The sequence below is a fragment of the Sphaeramia orbicularis genome, chromosome 6 (genome assembly GCF_902148855.1).
Source record: "Sphaeramia orbicularis chromosome 6, fSphaOr1.1, whole genome shotgun sequence".
NCBI classification, from domain to species: Eukaryota; Metazoa; Chordata; class Actinopteri; order Kurtiformes; family Apogonidae; genus Sphaeramia; species Sphaeramia orbicularis.
Genome location: NC_043962.1, coordinates 50,959,984 through 50,977,797, shown reverse-complemented (window position 1 = coordinate 50,977,797; position 17,814 = coordinate 50,959,984). Strand labels below are relative to the sequence as shown.

General features: G+C 40.3%; 1 protein-coding gene across 3 annotated transcripts; it reads right to left on the bottom strand.

Moving 5' to 3' along the window:
- Nucleotides 1-213: 213 nt before the first annotated feature.
- adpgk (ADP-dependent glucokinase) lies at nt 214-12,055 on the bottom strand. 3 transcript variants are annotated; one of them, XM_030136138.1, is made up of 9 exons: nt 11,881-12,055; nt 6,662-6,890; nt 6,055-6,280; nt 5,831-5,893; nt 4,787-4,912; nt 4,482-4,673; nt 3,844-3,942; nt 1,410-2,844; nt 214-720 (listed from the first exon to the last, which is right to left on the bottom strand). In XM_030136138.1, exons 2-8 carry the CDS (start codon nt 6,874-6,876, stop codon nt 2,239-2,241), a joined length of 1,527 nt encoding a protein of 508 aa, XP_029991998.1. In that variant the 5' UTR covers nt 6,877-6,890; nt 11,881-12,055; the 3' UTR covers nt 214-720; nt 1,410-2,238. The 3 variants fall into 3 exon arrangements, with proteins under 3 accessions (XP_029991998.1, XP_029991997.1, XP_029991999.1); XM_030136137.1 differs by having other exon boundaries at nt 4,482-4,678; nt 4,792-4,912; nt 11,881-12,053; XM_030136139.1 differs by having other exon boundaries at nt 1,410-2,841; nt 4,482-4,678; nt 4,792-4,912; nt 11,881-12,053.
- Nucleotides 12,056-17,814: the final 5,759 nt, after the last annotated feature.

Genomic DNA, 17,814 nt, shown 5'->3' with positions numbered 1-17,814 from the left:
TAACGCAAATGCTACACAAAATCTACTTTTTCTCGCCTCTGCAACACTTTCACATTGTCGTACAGTACAGATGTTTCCTGTAGTTTGTTTTCAGAACTGTAAATGGTTTACTTAACTCATTATGAATATATTAAAATCACAGCCTTTGCTAGTTTGGTTGGTTATACACTATAAATTTTATTAATAATTCACGTTCTTCAACACTGACAAATATTCAGTAAAACGCTTTTTCAAATGTATTTAATGAGACGCTACAAATAAACAAAACATGACATTTTGCATGTTAAACTCTCGCCATACACAGACTGTATTTGCTAAAAATAAAAGTTACATTCAGGTGCAGACTCATCCTCACATCTGATGAGAATCAACATGTATGTTTTCATTAAGACTCATTATTGCATGCCGTCAGGCCTTTTGAGGTATACAAACATTTTATACATTGTACATGAAACAAAATGGCAAGAGCAAAAATGCACCAATAGGTTGAGAAAGGTTTAAACGTACAGAACAATCCAGAAAGAAAGCAGTACATGAAAAGGACATGACCCAGAAACCCACTGAGTAGAAACCCTGAAAAAAAAAAGAACTATTCTCTGATTCAATGTCAGGATCTGACTGTACAGTGATTTTACCATTCTATGTTAAGCCTTTAAGCGTCAAAGTCACAAAAAACAGCTCTGGCGCCTAAAAGGTTAATTGAACGCATTTCATTATTATCTAAAGCACAGGTGTCAAACATGCGGCCCAGGGGCCAAATCCAGCCCGCCAAAGGGTCCAGCCCGGCCCTGGGGATGAAGTTGTGAAATGCAAAAATTACACTAAGATATTAACAATCCTTTTAGTTCAGGTTCCACATTCAGACCAATTCAATCTTGTGGATCAGACCAGTAAAATACTATTATAATAATTCTATAAATACTCACAACTCCAAACTTTTTTCTCCTAGTAAATGTAAATATTTTAATGTGTTTACACTAAAACAAAGTATAATTTCACAAAAAATGTGAATAACCTGAACAAATATGAACAACCTGAAATGTTTTAAGAGAAGTAAGTACACTGTTAACAATATTCTGCCTGATATTAAATGTTTTGTGTATTTGTAGACCTGCTGTGATCTGTAAGTTATAATCAATATGTGGAAATGATAAACTGAAGCAGAATATTGTTAAAATTACACTTATTGTTTCAGTTTGTCCATGTTATTCACATTGTTTGAAAGGATAGTTTGTAGATGTAAATATTTTCATTGTTTAATTTTACTTTTTTTCACTCTAAAACAGAGAAAATTTTGGAGTTGACATTATTCATATATTATTATGTTACTATTTTACTGTCTCGGCCCACTTCAGATCAAATTTAGCTGAATGTGGCCCCTGAACTAAAATGAGTTTGACACCCCTGACCTACAGTTTCCAAACCTAAATATCTTGAGAGTGGAGTGTTTTAGTCTGAAAGTAAACACTAGGTCTCTTCTCCTAAAATCATGTGAAGTTTATGTTCAAGAACAGCTTATAATAAATATTTTAAACCTGATTTTGACCATTAGAAACCAAGATACTAAAAAATGCAGAAAATCAGTTTGAGAGTTCATACACACTCCAGTTTAACAGAATATGTACATGTATGATAGATGGATCTGAAGTAGGACTAAGTGACAAAAATATAATAATCAATATTGCAACAATTATTATTGTGATATTATTGATACATTTTATGGTTATTTTGTTTACACTGTCAGATGAAATACTTAAAAATGTTTTATTTTACTCCATTTAATTCTCTACATAATAGTTTTGAAAGCTCTTTTTCTAGATTTGTGAAATGGTCTTTTGCTCAAGTGTCTGTCATAGTCTATCAGTAAAGAATAATTTAAATCACAAATACCTGTCTGTTTTTTCCAGCTTTCACACAGGACTAAAACCAGCTTTTAAACATTGACATTTGTTGCGATATTTATTTATATTGACTGATATGATTCATCACCAAAGCCTACTCTGCAGCTACCAAAGCTCTGAAACATGAAGAAATTATAGACTAAAGATAAAATTCTTCAACTTTTTCAAGGCACAGTAGACTGAAATTGTTCAGGTGCGAGGACCAAGTGAACCAGCAGAGATGTGCATAGGGCCAACAGAGTTCTGCCTCTGCTGAAGGATTCTGGAAGGACATTGATCCACTATAATCTGAGGGTTTGGGATGAAGACTCAGAGTCCGGTGCAGCAAGTGGCTCCATCAACACAGCAGCAGGTATCTGCTTTTAATGTCCACGTCTGACCTGAAAGACTGCTGGTTTTTGATCTCGGAGTAAACCAGGCCCTCTGCTGAGATAGCGTCTCCGAGCCCCACAGTCCTCAGAGGGCGCCTGCAGACCAGTACTGGCGTCAGGTGGAAGGTGACGTTTCTTCGGCGCCATACTGTGACTGGCTCCACTGGGTTCAGACTCAGCTTCTCACCCTTTTCAGCATGAGAGCTCTGAAACTCCAGCGGGGCTTTGAGCTCCACTTTAGTGACATCCACAGCTTGAAGGCCACAAGCTTGACTGCTGGCCACCCGAGCCCCAGCCATCACTGCTGCTGCCTGGTTCCCCCAGAACCCATCTACTGTGGCCAAGATATGGTAGGCCAAAGTGTGGAAGTGGATGCGAGTTAGATCGGCTTCTGATGACAGGTCACTGCAACCATACTGTTGAAGAATCCAGAGGAGGATGTCACTGACCCGACCCACATCTGGGATGCCCGTCCAAGATGCCAGATCTGCATGAGGCCCATTGGCGGCCTGAGAAAGGAAGAGCAGCTCCTGCTCATTCAGACCGATGGAGCTGACGATGGGCAGAACCTGCTAACAGCAAACACAAAACACTGGAGTTCAGTAATTCATATCGTTAATGTCTGTCCATCATTCTTCTCCACCATCATCCGAAACTCACCACCGGCTGATGGCTGAGCTCCTCTCCTAAACCAGTGTAAAAAAACATAACATTTATGCTTTTAATACCCCTTGGCCAAATATAGCGATTATGTCTTTGAAAAGACATGTCGCTATTTGACCTTGAAAAAGTAGGTCAAGGTGACCTATTTTCAATAGGCTTCTGGTCTATGCCAAGATGCATCCACAGTATAAATTTGGTGCAGACGTCTCAATGTCTGCACCAATTATCTCTTCATGATAATGTAACCACATCGTTGAAGGGACAGACAGACAGACAGGCATACGACAAATCAATTACAATACCCCTCTGGCCAGAGTTGGCCGAGGGGTAACAAAAAAATCAAGTCACAAGTTAAAATAACAAGTTTTATTAAATAACTATCAAGTCGATTATCAACCTACAGCCTAGCATGTCCTGGTGTCACATATCTTTAGAACATCCCTATACTTGAATGTGGTGTTGGTTAAGGACAAACTCATTAATACAGAATCCTGTAACAGATGCCACTAAGGATCAGATCAGACCATTCCTCCAATTCAAACCCCTTCAGGGCTCACTTTCATTGTCCACAAGCGATGAAATCCCAACAAAACAATGGGGTCTCCAGCTCAACCTAGAGACTTCAGGAACACCTGGTACTCTGTACTGCTACTCATGATCACAAACCAGACAGACCCAGTCTCTGACCCTCAGTTTAAAAAAAAACAAAAAAAACAACAACAAACAGGTACTGGGTAAAGCTACACCTGCTCATTTTGTCTGCACTCCAGACTGTCCAGACCCTCTCCTGGAGGCTCCAGGAGCTACAATGCATGTTGATTTGAGTCTGACTGTATCAAGTGTCAGAATGTCTTGAACTCTGCACCAGCTGTTCAAACTAACTGAACATACAAAGAACACACATTTACCTCCTGTAAGATGCTGTTCATGTACTCCTTGTCGGTCATGCTAGCCAGCTCCAGGTGGATGGGAACATCTTGCTGAATGTTGGTGATGGCATCTACAACCTGCAAAGAGAAACACATCAAATGATGTACTGGTAATTCTTTTAATTCACTGGCTGTGATGCTTTTTCATTTTTAAAGGCTGTATATCTGAGGGGGTGTGCAGTCTAAGTTTAGTTTCTGCACCACCGCTATGCATGATCACAGACTCAAGGCAAAGATCAGCTGCAACAGATTGGGCAGCTTTTGTCATCACACAGTAATTAACTGAATTCAAACAAATGTCAGTCTTTAAAGTTGACAAACATTAAAAATACCTGGACACCATGTTTCAGCCTGTTTTTTTTTCCATTTATTTTGATGAAAGATTTACAGGTTTGAGTCTGAATCCTCTGATTTGGAATATCTTCAGACCCACAAAAGACATTTGAAAACTTTGTCTTGGGCTTTGAAACAATATTTTCACCACTTTCAGACTTTTTAAAAGCCAAACAACAAATCAATTAATAAAAAAGAAGATCATCACTTCCAGTGGAAGTTGGCTATAATGCATACATTTTAAAAGGACACAAGTAGATGCTCATATGTATTAGGTGTTGAACCTCTTTGAGTCGCAGCTCCCACAGCTCTCGGCCCTGACCCTCCATCATGTGGAGTCCTGAAAGAACCACCAGATCTGGCTGGAACTCATCCAGACTGGACACAAAAGTCTCTAGAGAACTCATCTCCCCATTGGACACGTCGTGGGAAAAGATGAAGCGGTTCGCTTGAGGAGCCTGTGACAATCCCCACTGTTCACCTGAAAAATAACACACAACTATTAGATGAGCAGGTCACCTGAAAAAAAAAAAACAAACAAAAAAAAGTCAGACATACTGTTCATCAGAAATGCTAATTCTTTGTGTACTTCACCTGCTTTATATTCCAGGATCAGGTGATATTCATCCATCTCCTGCAGAGACTCTGGAGGAACGACAATCTGTTCATCCAGCAACTCATGAAGTTTAGGTCCAACGGGCCCACACAGCAACACCTGAGCAAAATAAAAGGCAGCTAAATATAATTAAAGCAATGCACAGCGCATACAATGCTTAACAAATTTATTTTCCCTAGTTGTCTCAGAGACCATCTAGAGCCATGAATTCACCTTTTTATTCCCAAATTTGAAATTAATGGTAACATTGAACCACAACTAATTTTCAGATTTGACATCTTACTCAAGAAATAACAATGTAAAACAATTTACTACTTTTGTGGGGTTTTTTTTCTTGGTGTGTAAAACAGTACATTTCAAAATTCATGGATCACAAAAATATTTATATTTCAGCATTAAAAGCTTCAGCTTCTACATATTGGTAACAATTCCAAAAACATACAAAATGATTTTGGTAATTACGAATGCTGTTAATTTAGGGTGGCTGTGCCATATACCTTCACTGGGTGGTGGTCTCATAAATTTGTTGAGCGCTGTATATCATATAATGACTGAATCACTGTCTGAAGCTGTTTTTCTGTTAATTTTGTTGTAACATCTCATTGGAATGTGCTCAAAATTCCCAGAACACTAAAATAATTGCAAACCAAAAGAAAGAAACACCAACATTTTTCAATGTGAATTTTGATGAATTTTGAAACCCCCTAAAATATAAAATATTTGTTTTAATTCTAATGTATGGGCAAATTTTTGTTACTGGTCATCCAAGTTTAGTGCCCCAAACATGCAATCATTCACAAAGAAAAATAAGAAGAATCTTCAAAAACAGTTCTCTGGCCTTAAATTATCTCACAAAAAGGAGCAGGAGAAGGCACTGATAGAGTGTAGTTCTAGTTTAATCCATTATCATGAAGCATCTGTGGTCAAAATGAAAACAATTAAACTGACAGTGATGATTTAATAAATGACCAAGCCTTTTACAAATTATCAGTGATCACAATTTAAAAGCTGCAGTACCATAAGATCAGGGTAGCTGGCGAGTTTCTGACCAATGAGGGCAGCATTTCCTCCGACATATAGCTGAAAGGCAGAGCAAACATATGTAGAATTAAAATAATCAAACATATTTACCATGAAACTAAAGATGTTAAATTGAAGCAGTGTCAGCTTCTGGCATTTTTAGCTTTTGAGTTTGTGGGGTTCTGGTTTTCTGGGCTTTGGACAATCTGAGGTGGTATTACCTTGGCTCCAGGAAACTCTGCTGCTGCTCGTGCAATCCGTTGAAAAACCTCCTTATCGCTAAAGAAGCGCTCAGCGGCTGCTCCACGCTCCATGAAATGGACAAAGGCTTCTTTCAGATCCTCTTCAGAATGTAACACTTCATGATCCAGACCAGATCCATGGTCTACAGCCAAAGCCTGCAGCAGTCCGACTCCAGAAACCACCACGTCCACACAGGCATTCACCCTGAGGAACAAAAAATCAGCCATAAAAAAAACAATTTAGATGTGATCATCCAAGAAAAATAGTTACAGTCTTTCATTTAGTCATTCAAGTATTCATAGATGTTAGATGTGACGAGATGATAACATTCTACATACATTCTACAACATATTCTGCTTTGTGACACTGATGTTTGATAAAGCAGAATGCCTACAGATGTCACTGAAGCATTCCTTGACATATATTCAAGTTTTAAAATCCAGCCACTTCAACATGTTCCTTTATGCCACTTGTATTGATGTGTGCTACTTAATCTGTTAGCATAACTTGAAGTTGCATATAGCCTGTAATCTAAGTCTGCGGACTGACTCATATATCACATTCCTTATGAAAATATAGACTCACCCCACAGCTACTCTGTTCCACTGTCGACTGGGCAAAGTGATCAGTGTCTCCCATGAGGCCGAGATCAGTTGCTCAGTGCTGTGATTCTCAGACACAAACTGGAAGCTCGGCAGAGGAATGAAGTGCATAATATTTTCAGAAAGGTCTGGACCACTGTGGTACAAGTAACCGACTGCAAGAGCCAACAAGGCAGCAGCTGCAGCCTTCCTCCACATGATGAAATAATACTCTGCAACACAGCAACCACACTACCAGTCATTAGTACTGGTAAAGAACAGTAAACACACCAAACCTGACTGGTACATTCAGAGGTTAACTGTACATATATATAACATACATATATGTGTGTTGTTCCTGTTCTCCTTTAACATTCTGGAAAAAATGAAACACAGAAAAATGATAAAGAATCACTGCACACTGACTGGAATAAACATGGTACCCAAGTGATTGTAATGTTGATAGCTCATAATGCAAACTAGATATTTGGGAATTTGACGTATATCGGTATCAGCCTTTTTTTAATCCGACAGGCCGATATTAAGAAATCAATTTAAAACTGGGTTATTTCGGCTCAGATGCAGCCTCTCTCTCCTGCACTGTCCACTCTGCGCCCTCTGACTGGTTGACGCGGAAGCTGTCCTCACACACACAGACTGGGACTGACTTCGGATGAGACTGTTCTACATACATTTTCTCCATTACTAATGCATAGTCTGCAGTGTGTTTAAAGCCAGACTGATGAACTAATGTTCTGGTAAAAGCTCATCAGACTCCACCTCAGCGTGCTTCCCTAAAACAAGTGAACTGAGTTTTTTAGGCGCTCTCTCTTAATCCCACACACATGCTTTTCTATCACGGACTGTTTCATCTCCATATTATCAGCAGTCTAATTCAAACACATCAGGAGGTAATCCTGTTAGCAGAGCTGCCGCTAATGTTTACTCTGCTCTGACGTTCTTCTGAAACATTAGTAGTAGTTGTGAGATGTAGAGCACAGGGATGTTTAGTACAGTTTCAGAAGAGTTTTCTGCGTTCACCTTTGACACGTGTTTTCTCTCCAGAGCTTCTCACACGAGAAAACTTCACCTCTCTGCGGTGCGTACTCCTTCCGCGTCGGATTTCGACGCGGAAGGGGTACCCCCCCGCGTCAAATAGTGCCGCTGTGAGGCTCTGACCGCATGCGTCTACTTCTGACTATTTGGGATGACACTGTGTTGGTATGTTATGTAATAGTGTGTTTGCGTTAAAGTCACATGAAGAACTCTACAACTCACAATTACTAATGTTGCTGTGAGCTTTCTAGTCCTATGATCTGAAAATTAAAGTGAAGATGAGAGAGAGTAAAATTCAGAAGTGATTTATCTGAACATGGTGAAACATTTTAAATCCTGTGTGGGCTCATTAAAGCCCTAAAGGCTGTTTGTGTTCTGTCAGGAGTTTAACTGCACTCATAGCAACTATTATACTTTTTATGTAGCTTTTGTCATATTAATCATTAACAATGTAGCAACATAGTTTTGAATGACAGGGTCCCTGCTATCGAATGGTAAAATATAAAATTTAAAAATGAAATCAACTAAAGGCTTCCCAAATGCTGTACTAAATGAAGCATGATGAGTTGAGCATATGTCAGCATGTGGCCCAAGAGTTTACAAGAGTCTCCCTGTATTTTTGTTGTGTTTGAACTTAAAACAAAGATAAGTCATGATAGTTATATTTAAATTTTACTTTATTTACTGTGGAAAAACTTAAGGGAGCCATTTATTTAAGCTTTTATTCAGCTTTATAAGAGATGCTTCTGAGTCTAGGAAATCCATGCACTTCTGGAGCTATTATTTTCTATTTATTTGATTAAATAAACATGCTTTAGGCATTTAAACGAAGTTCAGTGTTTGCATTATTCAAAATTTTTCATGCCAATTTTTACACTGTTACTGCAAATGAATATCGGCTCCAAATATCGGTTATCGGCCTCCTCTAACTACTAATAATCAGTATCGGCCCTGAAAAACCCATATCAGTCGATCTCTAATGCAAACCACTATGTAAAATACCGTAATACACCATCACATGGGCACGTTAAAGGATGATAACGGTAAGAAAAGAGTGCTGTTAATCAATGACACAATCTGAAATAGATCACCACATGATCAACTGACAAGCTTGTGAAACAGTGCAGCCTCATCAACCCCGATCAGAGCAAAGGTTTGCAACAAGGAAAACCTGTTTTATACGTTGAGAGTGAAGGTTTGAGGGTGAGCTGTCACCATGGTCTTGATTTCACTGTTTATTTACAGGGGTCACCCACTGCTCTGGGAATCACTTTTGTGTGTAGCTAACACCAGACAACCAGCTGTAGTAAAAAACACATTACCACTGTCCTCCTTCATATTTTAAGATCCTACAAATTATATCCAGCTACAAACATGACTGTAATGCTAACATTAGTGCAGAGAGCGGTTGTTGTGGAAACAATACACCATCTCATTGGTCTGAACTGGCAGGCTCTCAGAACGATACAGACCAGATCTTGACAGCTTTGCATCTCATATCAGTGCACTGATATGAACTGGTCTTTACACACAGCTCTGATCCAGTTCAAGAGAAGTTTATTTTGTCCTGTAGCTGAGACCCAATAATATGTTCTGCCTCTAAACCTGTGATGAAAATACAGTCCTTTATTTCTTCATATTTGTACCTGAAATCAGTTTACCCTCTGTGCTAATCATACTAAGTCTGGGATGGTATGACGTGTTTTAGACTGGTTTGTTATGACGCTAATCACTAGGGGTGTAACGGTACAGAAAAATTTCAGTTCGGTACGAATTCGGTACAGGGGTTTTCAGTTCGAAACATTTTCGATCTCTCTGTACGCCTCACTGTACGTTTTTGGTACAGTGAGGGAGAGGGGGGATGCACTCCGTAACTAAATGTGGGACACAGGACATTTCTACAAAATATTGTTTGGCCATTTGTGCATTTGTGCCTCACAGTATTCCCTGAGGTGCTGTGAACGTGACCTCACAGTAACATTGCAATAAAGGCACAGTGAAGGATAAGAGGAGCAGGTTCACTTGATTTTGCCAACTTGAAAAAAAACTTAAAAAATAAAAACCTTCTTTCTATAAAGGAACCCATGGACTTTTTTGTGCCACAAAGCTGAAACATACTGAAAATGAAACTTAACATGCTTCGAACATCTGACCAGGCCTCTGTGCCTCTGTTGTAATGGTTTTTTTTTGCAGTGGTGCTGAGAATTTGCCACTGCTGAATGTGTATAGAGGAAACCCTGCACATGGGTTCTGCTTGCAGCCACCCTGCTTCCCGAGTGTTTGTGTTCTTCAAATAGGCTACATGTGTTCATTTGGTACACATTCGTATTGTATCGAAGGCCCCAAATCCAAACACTTTGGAACAAATGAGTGCACTGTTACACCCCTACTAGCCTAATCACCAAACTGGTGCACAATGACAATGTAAGAGCCATGGATGAGGAGACTCTGGTTAACTGGATGGCCCTTAAAGGCAGTTTGACAACCAGAACCATCTTGGCATGAAAAAATTTTGAAAATGCAGTGTAGATTCTTTCTCTGACTGTCACAGTTTTACAGTACCTTTCAGTGACATAGAAGCATTAGTGATGGGAATTCCAAGAGCCGATTCTTTTGGCTCAGACATACAAATGTCACCACACATCTTGACTAATCACGTGCTGCTATAACAGAAAAAGAGTTGGCTCCTGTCATTCACTTGAAAAACCCGGCTCTTAGAGCCATGCCATTCACAGCCGACCCATCACTAAAAAGCACAATCCTCCTCCTTTGCTTTCCCCAGTGGTTTCAGGTGACCAGTACAGACGGATCGGGGTCCCAAACCGGCTTACTGACAGGGTCTTGTTTCGCTGAGCCAGGACTCCGTGAACGCCAGGAGACAAGATTTTCCTATTTCTCTTATGAATATGGCCCATGCCTCCAGTTCATCTATTTTTTTCTTGATGGGCTGCACATTGGACAAGAGAAGTGTAAAAACCCAAGGGAAAGAATGAACTACTGGGTAAGAGTCACTCTTCCTGGTGTGCCACATCCCTCCCTTCCATGACAGGTGGAAACGCCAAGGAGCAGCATTGTCACAAAAAAAAGTATTGAAAACTCAGTAGTATTCCAATAAAATGCATCGCTGAATCACTAATGATTCACTCTCACTCACCACCATGACAAAGACAGGTTAAACCATTTAAAATCCACATGTAAAATCAACACCTAACCACTGGATTGCAGTTAAGGTGTTTTCAGACATTTCAGACTACTGGGAAAAGTAGGTCACAAAATAGGTCTAGGTCATTAATTTCAGAACTTGTCCAAGCTCTATACATGATCTATGTATAGTACAAATTTTAAGGTTCCATCTGTTTACATATTTCCTTGTTTCCATTTTCTTCCTCACCTCTTTCATCTTCAAGTGTCAACTCCAGCTTGTTGCCCTATCACTCCTGTTACAGCTCTTTACTTCTTAGTTTTAGTTCTATTGTTCTCTAGTCCTCTGGTTGTCATGAACTTTCAAGTAAATAGACTCATGGTGATCATCTTCTTCCTCAACTGAACGTGATCTCCTAGGTGGTGTCTCTTCAGCTCAGCAGCTCAAATACTAGGCTACATCATGGTCATCACGTCACTATAGTGACCATTACTGTAATAAAACCAGTTGGATTTAGCGACCCCGACTGATGGCATAAGACAGTTTTCCAGCTAATACTACATGAATAATAACTGTCATTCATGATGAATGAATCGAAACGATTTAAGCTCCTACAAACAACCGGACTGACAAAAACGGAGACTGACACACCTCCAGATACCACCACATGTCCCCCTTCCGTTCCCCCTTTTCACATATAAACCCTAGCCCTATAGACTACAAATCACATATAAAATAGCTCTAACCCGGACCCGGTTGTGGTTGGATGTGACTGAACAGTGTTTTTCTAAAACTATTAACTTATTTAAGTGACCCATTTCAGAAGACAAATCTGACCCCGTACTTTGGAGATTAGCTCTGGTTCAATCTGACTGAACCCGGGTGTTAACACATTTTAAAAACTGCTCGTTAACTGCAGATCAGGCTAATCTGACAGCAAACAGATTAACAGCGAGTAAATTCAACACATTCATAACAAACAAATGCAACTGTTCGAACCAGGTCACTCTGTACGGGACACTCACCGGTCCGTTTCACGGCTCCTTCCCCTCTCCAGTTTCTCACCTACACAATACGAACCGGACTGGAAACCGGACAGAAAGACGGCTAAAGACTTTCATTGATCGGCGGCGGACCAGGTGAAGACGGTCTATCAGAACATACACTTCACAGCCACATCCGCTACGGTTCTGCGCATGCGCCGTGACCGTTACGACACATTCTACATGCTACACGAATCCGCCATCTTGGAGCGGTCAAGAGCTGTTTGAAAGAAGAGGACGAGCACGATTCGTGGACTAACATCACTATAACTTAGGGTGACCATTTTTGATTTCCAAAAAAAGAGGATACTTGGCTTCGCCTCGAGATAATTAAATGATGGCATGCTACAAAAGTAGTATTCTGTGCAAAGCGCCTATAAACCCGGAGAAAATATTTAGTGAAACAGGCTGCTTGGAAGTATTTTACTATTCTAGCTGTAGACGTGTCATAAAAGCAGCTGTGTGCATGCGCGCAGACAGCACTGGGGGAATTTATCTATAATAAAAAAAAAAGCTCTAACACCGTGGCTATTTATAAACAGTTTTTTAAATACTTACTTAACTCTCTGTTGCATTTATTTATTTATTTTTGTTAGATTTGCTATTTTAATCTATTTACTTTTTCATACTATTATTTGTATATTATGCTTTGTGTCTTTAAATCTATGCATTATTTTCTTAAACTTATTTGTTCAAATGCTGTTTCCTTTTTGATATCTTGTTTGTTCAAAATTTCTGTACTGTATACTCAAATGTTTTCAATAAAGTTGAAAAAAAAAAAAAAACGTGGAAAAAAAAGCACATAGCACTGGGATCGGGGGGACATGTCCCCCACAGTTTTTCAGTGACCCGATCCGCCCACCCCAGATTTATAGTTACCCGATCCGTCCCCTCAAATTGATCAGTTTACAATCCACCGATTCAAGAACGTGGAAGCCTGGAGCGGATCCTTGCTGAGTTGGGAAAGCAAGGTGTTCCGCATAATGCTCAGTTAATAGCAACGCACAGCTGACACATTAACGTCCCGGTGTTTACGCTGTCTTACATGCCCACGACTACTGGTACGTTCAGTTGTACTCGTAAACCAGAGTTTTAAAGTCGGAAAAGCATTTAAATCTAGTATCTACAAGCATAAACTTTGGGGCTTTCGTTTTATTGCAATAACTGTCATTTTTTTCGAATTCCATGTTCCCCGATGTCCCAGTTTTTAAACTGGGAAGGGATACGTTCGGATGTTACGTTTACGAAGCTCCATGTTCCGACTTCACATGTAAATCCAACGCACCATCCGGCGGTGGTGCCCGTACCCGCAGAGGCAGAGTGAAGCTTAAGGGCGTTACGCAGATCGAAAACATGGTTGCGATCAACCATGACTCAAAAAAGGCTCAATGGCATTACTGTATGCCACATTCACCAAGACAGACTTGACAAACTGAACAGATGACATAATGCTCAGCAATATGTTCAGGGAAATAATAAGAGGAGAGATATTAGTGGGAGTGAGTCTGTTTCTAGAGGGTACGATTGTTTGACTTTTGTCAATTGTGTTAATTATTTGAAAAAAAAGTACAAATGTGCATACTTACAGAGGGAATTCATGATATTTCATTCAAAGTGTGAATTTCATTTCACATTTCATGCCATGTAGGTTATACTTTTTTAATTTTTACCCTTGGCCACAGTGGCCACAGGGTATTGTTCCAAATGATGGTTCACAGAGGCATTTTCATTCATCCTTTTTTTCTTAACCATGCTGTGCACTGTCACGTCCGATTTGGGTCAGAACTGAGTTTGTTCTGAGTACATTTGGTCAAGCCTGTGAAAATGACCCCAATGTTAACACAAATGTTAATAATGCAATGTCAGAGTCTGGCCCGGCTCTTGATATTGACCCTTTGCACCAATGTCATAGTTATCACATGACTAGGGGTGCAGCGCCATGGTGGACATCAAAAGCAACACAACAAACAAACGAATGACCGATGGACTATGGCTACCAGCACTGAAAATAATGTTTTGGAGTTGTCCTGTGAAGTGACTCGCCTTACTGGACGACACAAGGAACGCTATTTGGAGAAGCTAGCAATAGCAGGGCTACCAACCCATACCTTCTCCCTCCTGATGTGTTTACGTATCTAGCAAAATCCTCCAGTCTACCGGAGTTTAATGCACACAATCTCTACCATTATATTATAAATGGAGTGTCCCTATATACAGGCGCTGATCTAAAAGCATACAAAAGTCTGGATGCTTACCAGTTCTTAGTCTCAGGTTAGATTACCGAGTCGCTATACTGCGCTCACAGCAGAGGAATGTATCTCATAATGGTAAAGGAAAGCTACAGTTAACGTTAGCTAGTTAGCTGTGTGTGTTTTTAAACATGTTTCCCCCAGCATGCCATCAAAACTCAAATAGACTGTAACCAAAAGCAGCTGTAATTAATTAACATTGTGTAATAATGTTAGTGGCTGTCATAAGTAGCCTACAATATTAGCTCTGTTCATGGGCATTTTTAGCCCATTTTGGGGGGTGCTGAAGCACCCCTAAATTGATTTCCAGCACCCCTAAAATATTTTAAGGTTGCTGAAATGTTTCTTTTTTCTTGCTTACTTTAGGTCCATTCTTAACATGCTAGAAAAATGTTGAAACCATACACAGTACATGGCTGAAACGTAATATTTTAGCAACAAAAATACAGCACTCCCCCACCTTTTTTTGAAAATGGTTTGATCCTCCCCGTCCCTGCCCCCTTTCCTCGATTCAGACTTTGAATGAGGGTATGCGCATACATCACTTCCCCCTGGGCAACGCCCCTCTACAGGGGCACAGATAGGATTTTAGAACTGGGGGGGACCAAGGTGTAAATATTTGTGTGTGTGTGTGTGTGTATGTATGTATATATGTATATATAGATTCTAATGATATATATATATATATATAGATTCTAATGATATATATATATATATATATATATATATATATATATCATTAGAATCTTGAATTTTCTGATGCACTACCTGATCAACACTAGCCACAGATGATCAAACGGTTATTTGTCTGGTGTGTCAATCACAAAACTTTATGCCCTCTGCAGGTTTTATTTAAACATTTGCTGACTTCAACAGGATGAAGAATTTCATTCTCAGCACAGAAACTTGAACTGAATTCTGACATAAAAGCAAAGAACCTGTGTGCAAAAATTAGTAATAAAATGAAATTGAAGTGATTCACAATCATGCCTTCATGTAAACGATTATAAACATAACAATGTGTATGAGAACAGAAGTATCCATCCATTCATTATCTGCCGCCGCTTATCCGGGGCCAGGTTGTGGGGGCAACAGTCTAAGCAGGGACTTCCCCCTCCCCAGGCACCTCCTCCAGCTCTTCTGGGGGGACCCCGAGGCGTTCCCAGGCCAGCTGAGAGATATAGTCTCTCCAATGTGTCCTAGGTCTTCCCCGGGGCCTCCCGGTGGGACATGCCCAGAACACCTCCCCAGGGAGGCGTCCAAGAGGCATCCGAAACAGATGCCCGAGCCACCTCAGCTGGCCCCTCTTGATGTGGAGGAGCAGCGGCTCTACTCCGAGCTCCTCCCTGGTGACTGAGTTCCTCACCTTATCCCTAAGGGTGTGCCCAGCCACCCTATGGAGGAAGCTCATTTCGACCGCTTGTATCCGGGATCTTGTCCTTTCGGTCATGACCCAAAGCTCATGACCATAGGTGAGGGTAGGAATGTAGATTGACCGGTAAATCGAGAGCTTCGCCTCTCGGCTCAGCTCCTTCTTCACCACAACCGACTGATACAGTGACTGCATCACTGCAGCCACTGCACCAATCCATCTATCAATCTCACGCTCCATCCTTCCCTCACTCATGAACAAGACCCCAAGACACTTGAACTCCTCCACTTGGGGCAAAGACTCTCCACCGACCAGAGAGGGCAAACCACCTTTTTCTGGTCGAGAACCATGGCCTCGGATTCGGAGGTGCTGATCCTCATCCCACTCGCTTCACACTCAGCTGCAAACTGCCCCAGGGCACGCTGAAGGTCCAGGCTTGATGAGACCAACAGGACAACGTCATCCGCAAAAAGCAGAGACGAAATCCTGTGGTCCCCAAACTGGATCGCCTCTGGAACGGAAGTATTTACTGGCTTAAACTGATTCATATCAAAAACCCTCGGCCTGACTTATGAAATATTCCAAATATTGACTGTCACTGATACGTTGATTTGAAAAATATAAAATGTTTGAGACTGTGAATTAATACTGGAATTGGTTTGTGCAATAGATGTATAAAGGAATCCCAAATTTATGTAAAATTGTCCATACAGTGGTAAAGAATTGATGTAAATTAACCATAAGTATAAGAGAAATAAGTCTAAGAGAAAGAAATATACAATGAAAAATCATTTAAACTGTTGAGATACTTAGCATGTTCAGATCATGTGAGTTAGTGTCATGCCTTTAATAGTGAATAATAAATAAATGTGAATGACAGAATCCACAAAGTGGGATAAGTGGAATAAAGATTTGTCATATTGAGACTTGATTATGATTTATTTGAAGATAAATCATGTCAAGTAAGTGTAAAGGGTGTGTTTCAAGTTTATTATATAGATATTTTTATTTATCTGTTTATTTTTATTTTTATTGGGGACCGAGCAGAAAGGTGAGGCCTTGCCTTGAAGCAAGGCCCTATTGTTTTTCATTCATTTTTTATCATTATACTTCCTTTGAAGTGGATTTTGAACCCCTAAATATGCTCAAACACACACGCACAAGCACACACACACACACACACACACACACACACACACACACACACACCCTAATAAGACTTTTCAAAATCAAAGCCTCAATAAAAATGGTAAATTATAAGTTTTATGCTCAGCTGTTCATACAATTTCAAGTCACGCAAACAGATTGCGTCTCATATAGACACACACGCATACACACACACACACACACACACACACACACACACACACACACACACACACACACACACACACATTTTAAATAAAATCCTCATTCAAAATGCAAAATAATGAGTATTACAAAACTTTTCTTCAGTTTTATGACCAAATGCTTGACAGTTTGCAGTTTTAGTTCAATAAAAATTATTTTTTCTCACACACACAAAATAAGGTTTTTCCAAATAAAAGCCTTAAATGTGCTAAATTAAAAGATTCATGCTCAACTGCTCATACAATTTCAGTTCCTTCAAACTGATTCTGTCTCTCTCTCAACACACACACAGTTGGGTTTTCAAAATAAAAGCCTCATTAAAAGGTGATGGTGGTTTCAGCAGAAAGGCGCAGGTGTTCAGTAGGGATGAAAGGAGGACATACACAAAAGGGTGGGAGCAGGTGTTGGGACAGAGAGGTGTGAGTGGACCTGAGGTGTCAATGGTCACAGGAGGTGGAACGCACAGGAGGCGGAACACACGGGTGGAGGTCCTGTCCAATGCTGCTTGCAGCTTTAATTTTATTTGTGTTTTTTTTTTTTTTTTTTTGTGTGTGTTTGTAATTTGGTACCCCCTCCAGCAGATGGTGCCCTAGTCAGCCGCCTGTGTGGCCTATTGACCCGTTGCAAGTTATGTCACGCTCTGTTCACGCTGCAAACAAGCGCCACGATGGATGGCGGAAGTGCCGGACTGCACACTGGACAGCAAACCGGCTAATATTGAATTTGATCTGAACTTTCTCGTTTTTGTTTGTTTTTTTAACCCTGCTTTACACGTACAGTGGTCGCACACAACAATTCCATCCTTCTTCAAAGACACCCATGGTTTCAGCTGGGTTCCAGACAGAGCCTGGATATGATGGACCTGATATTACAGATAGAGCAGGCTCTGTTTTTGTCCATAGCACATTAGCACCACCAAATGCAAGCTAGGTGGCAACTATGAGC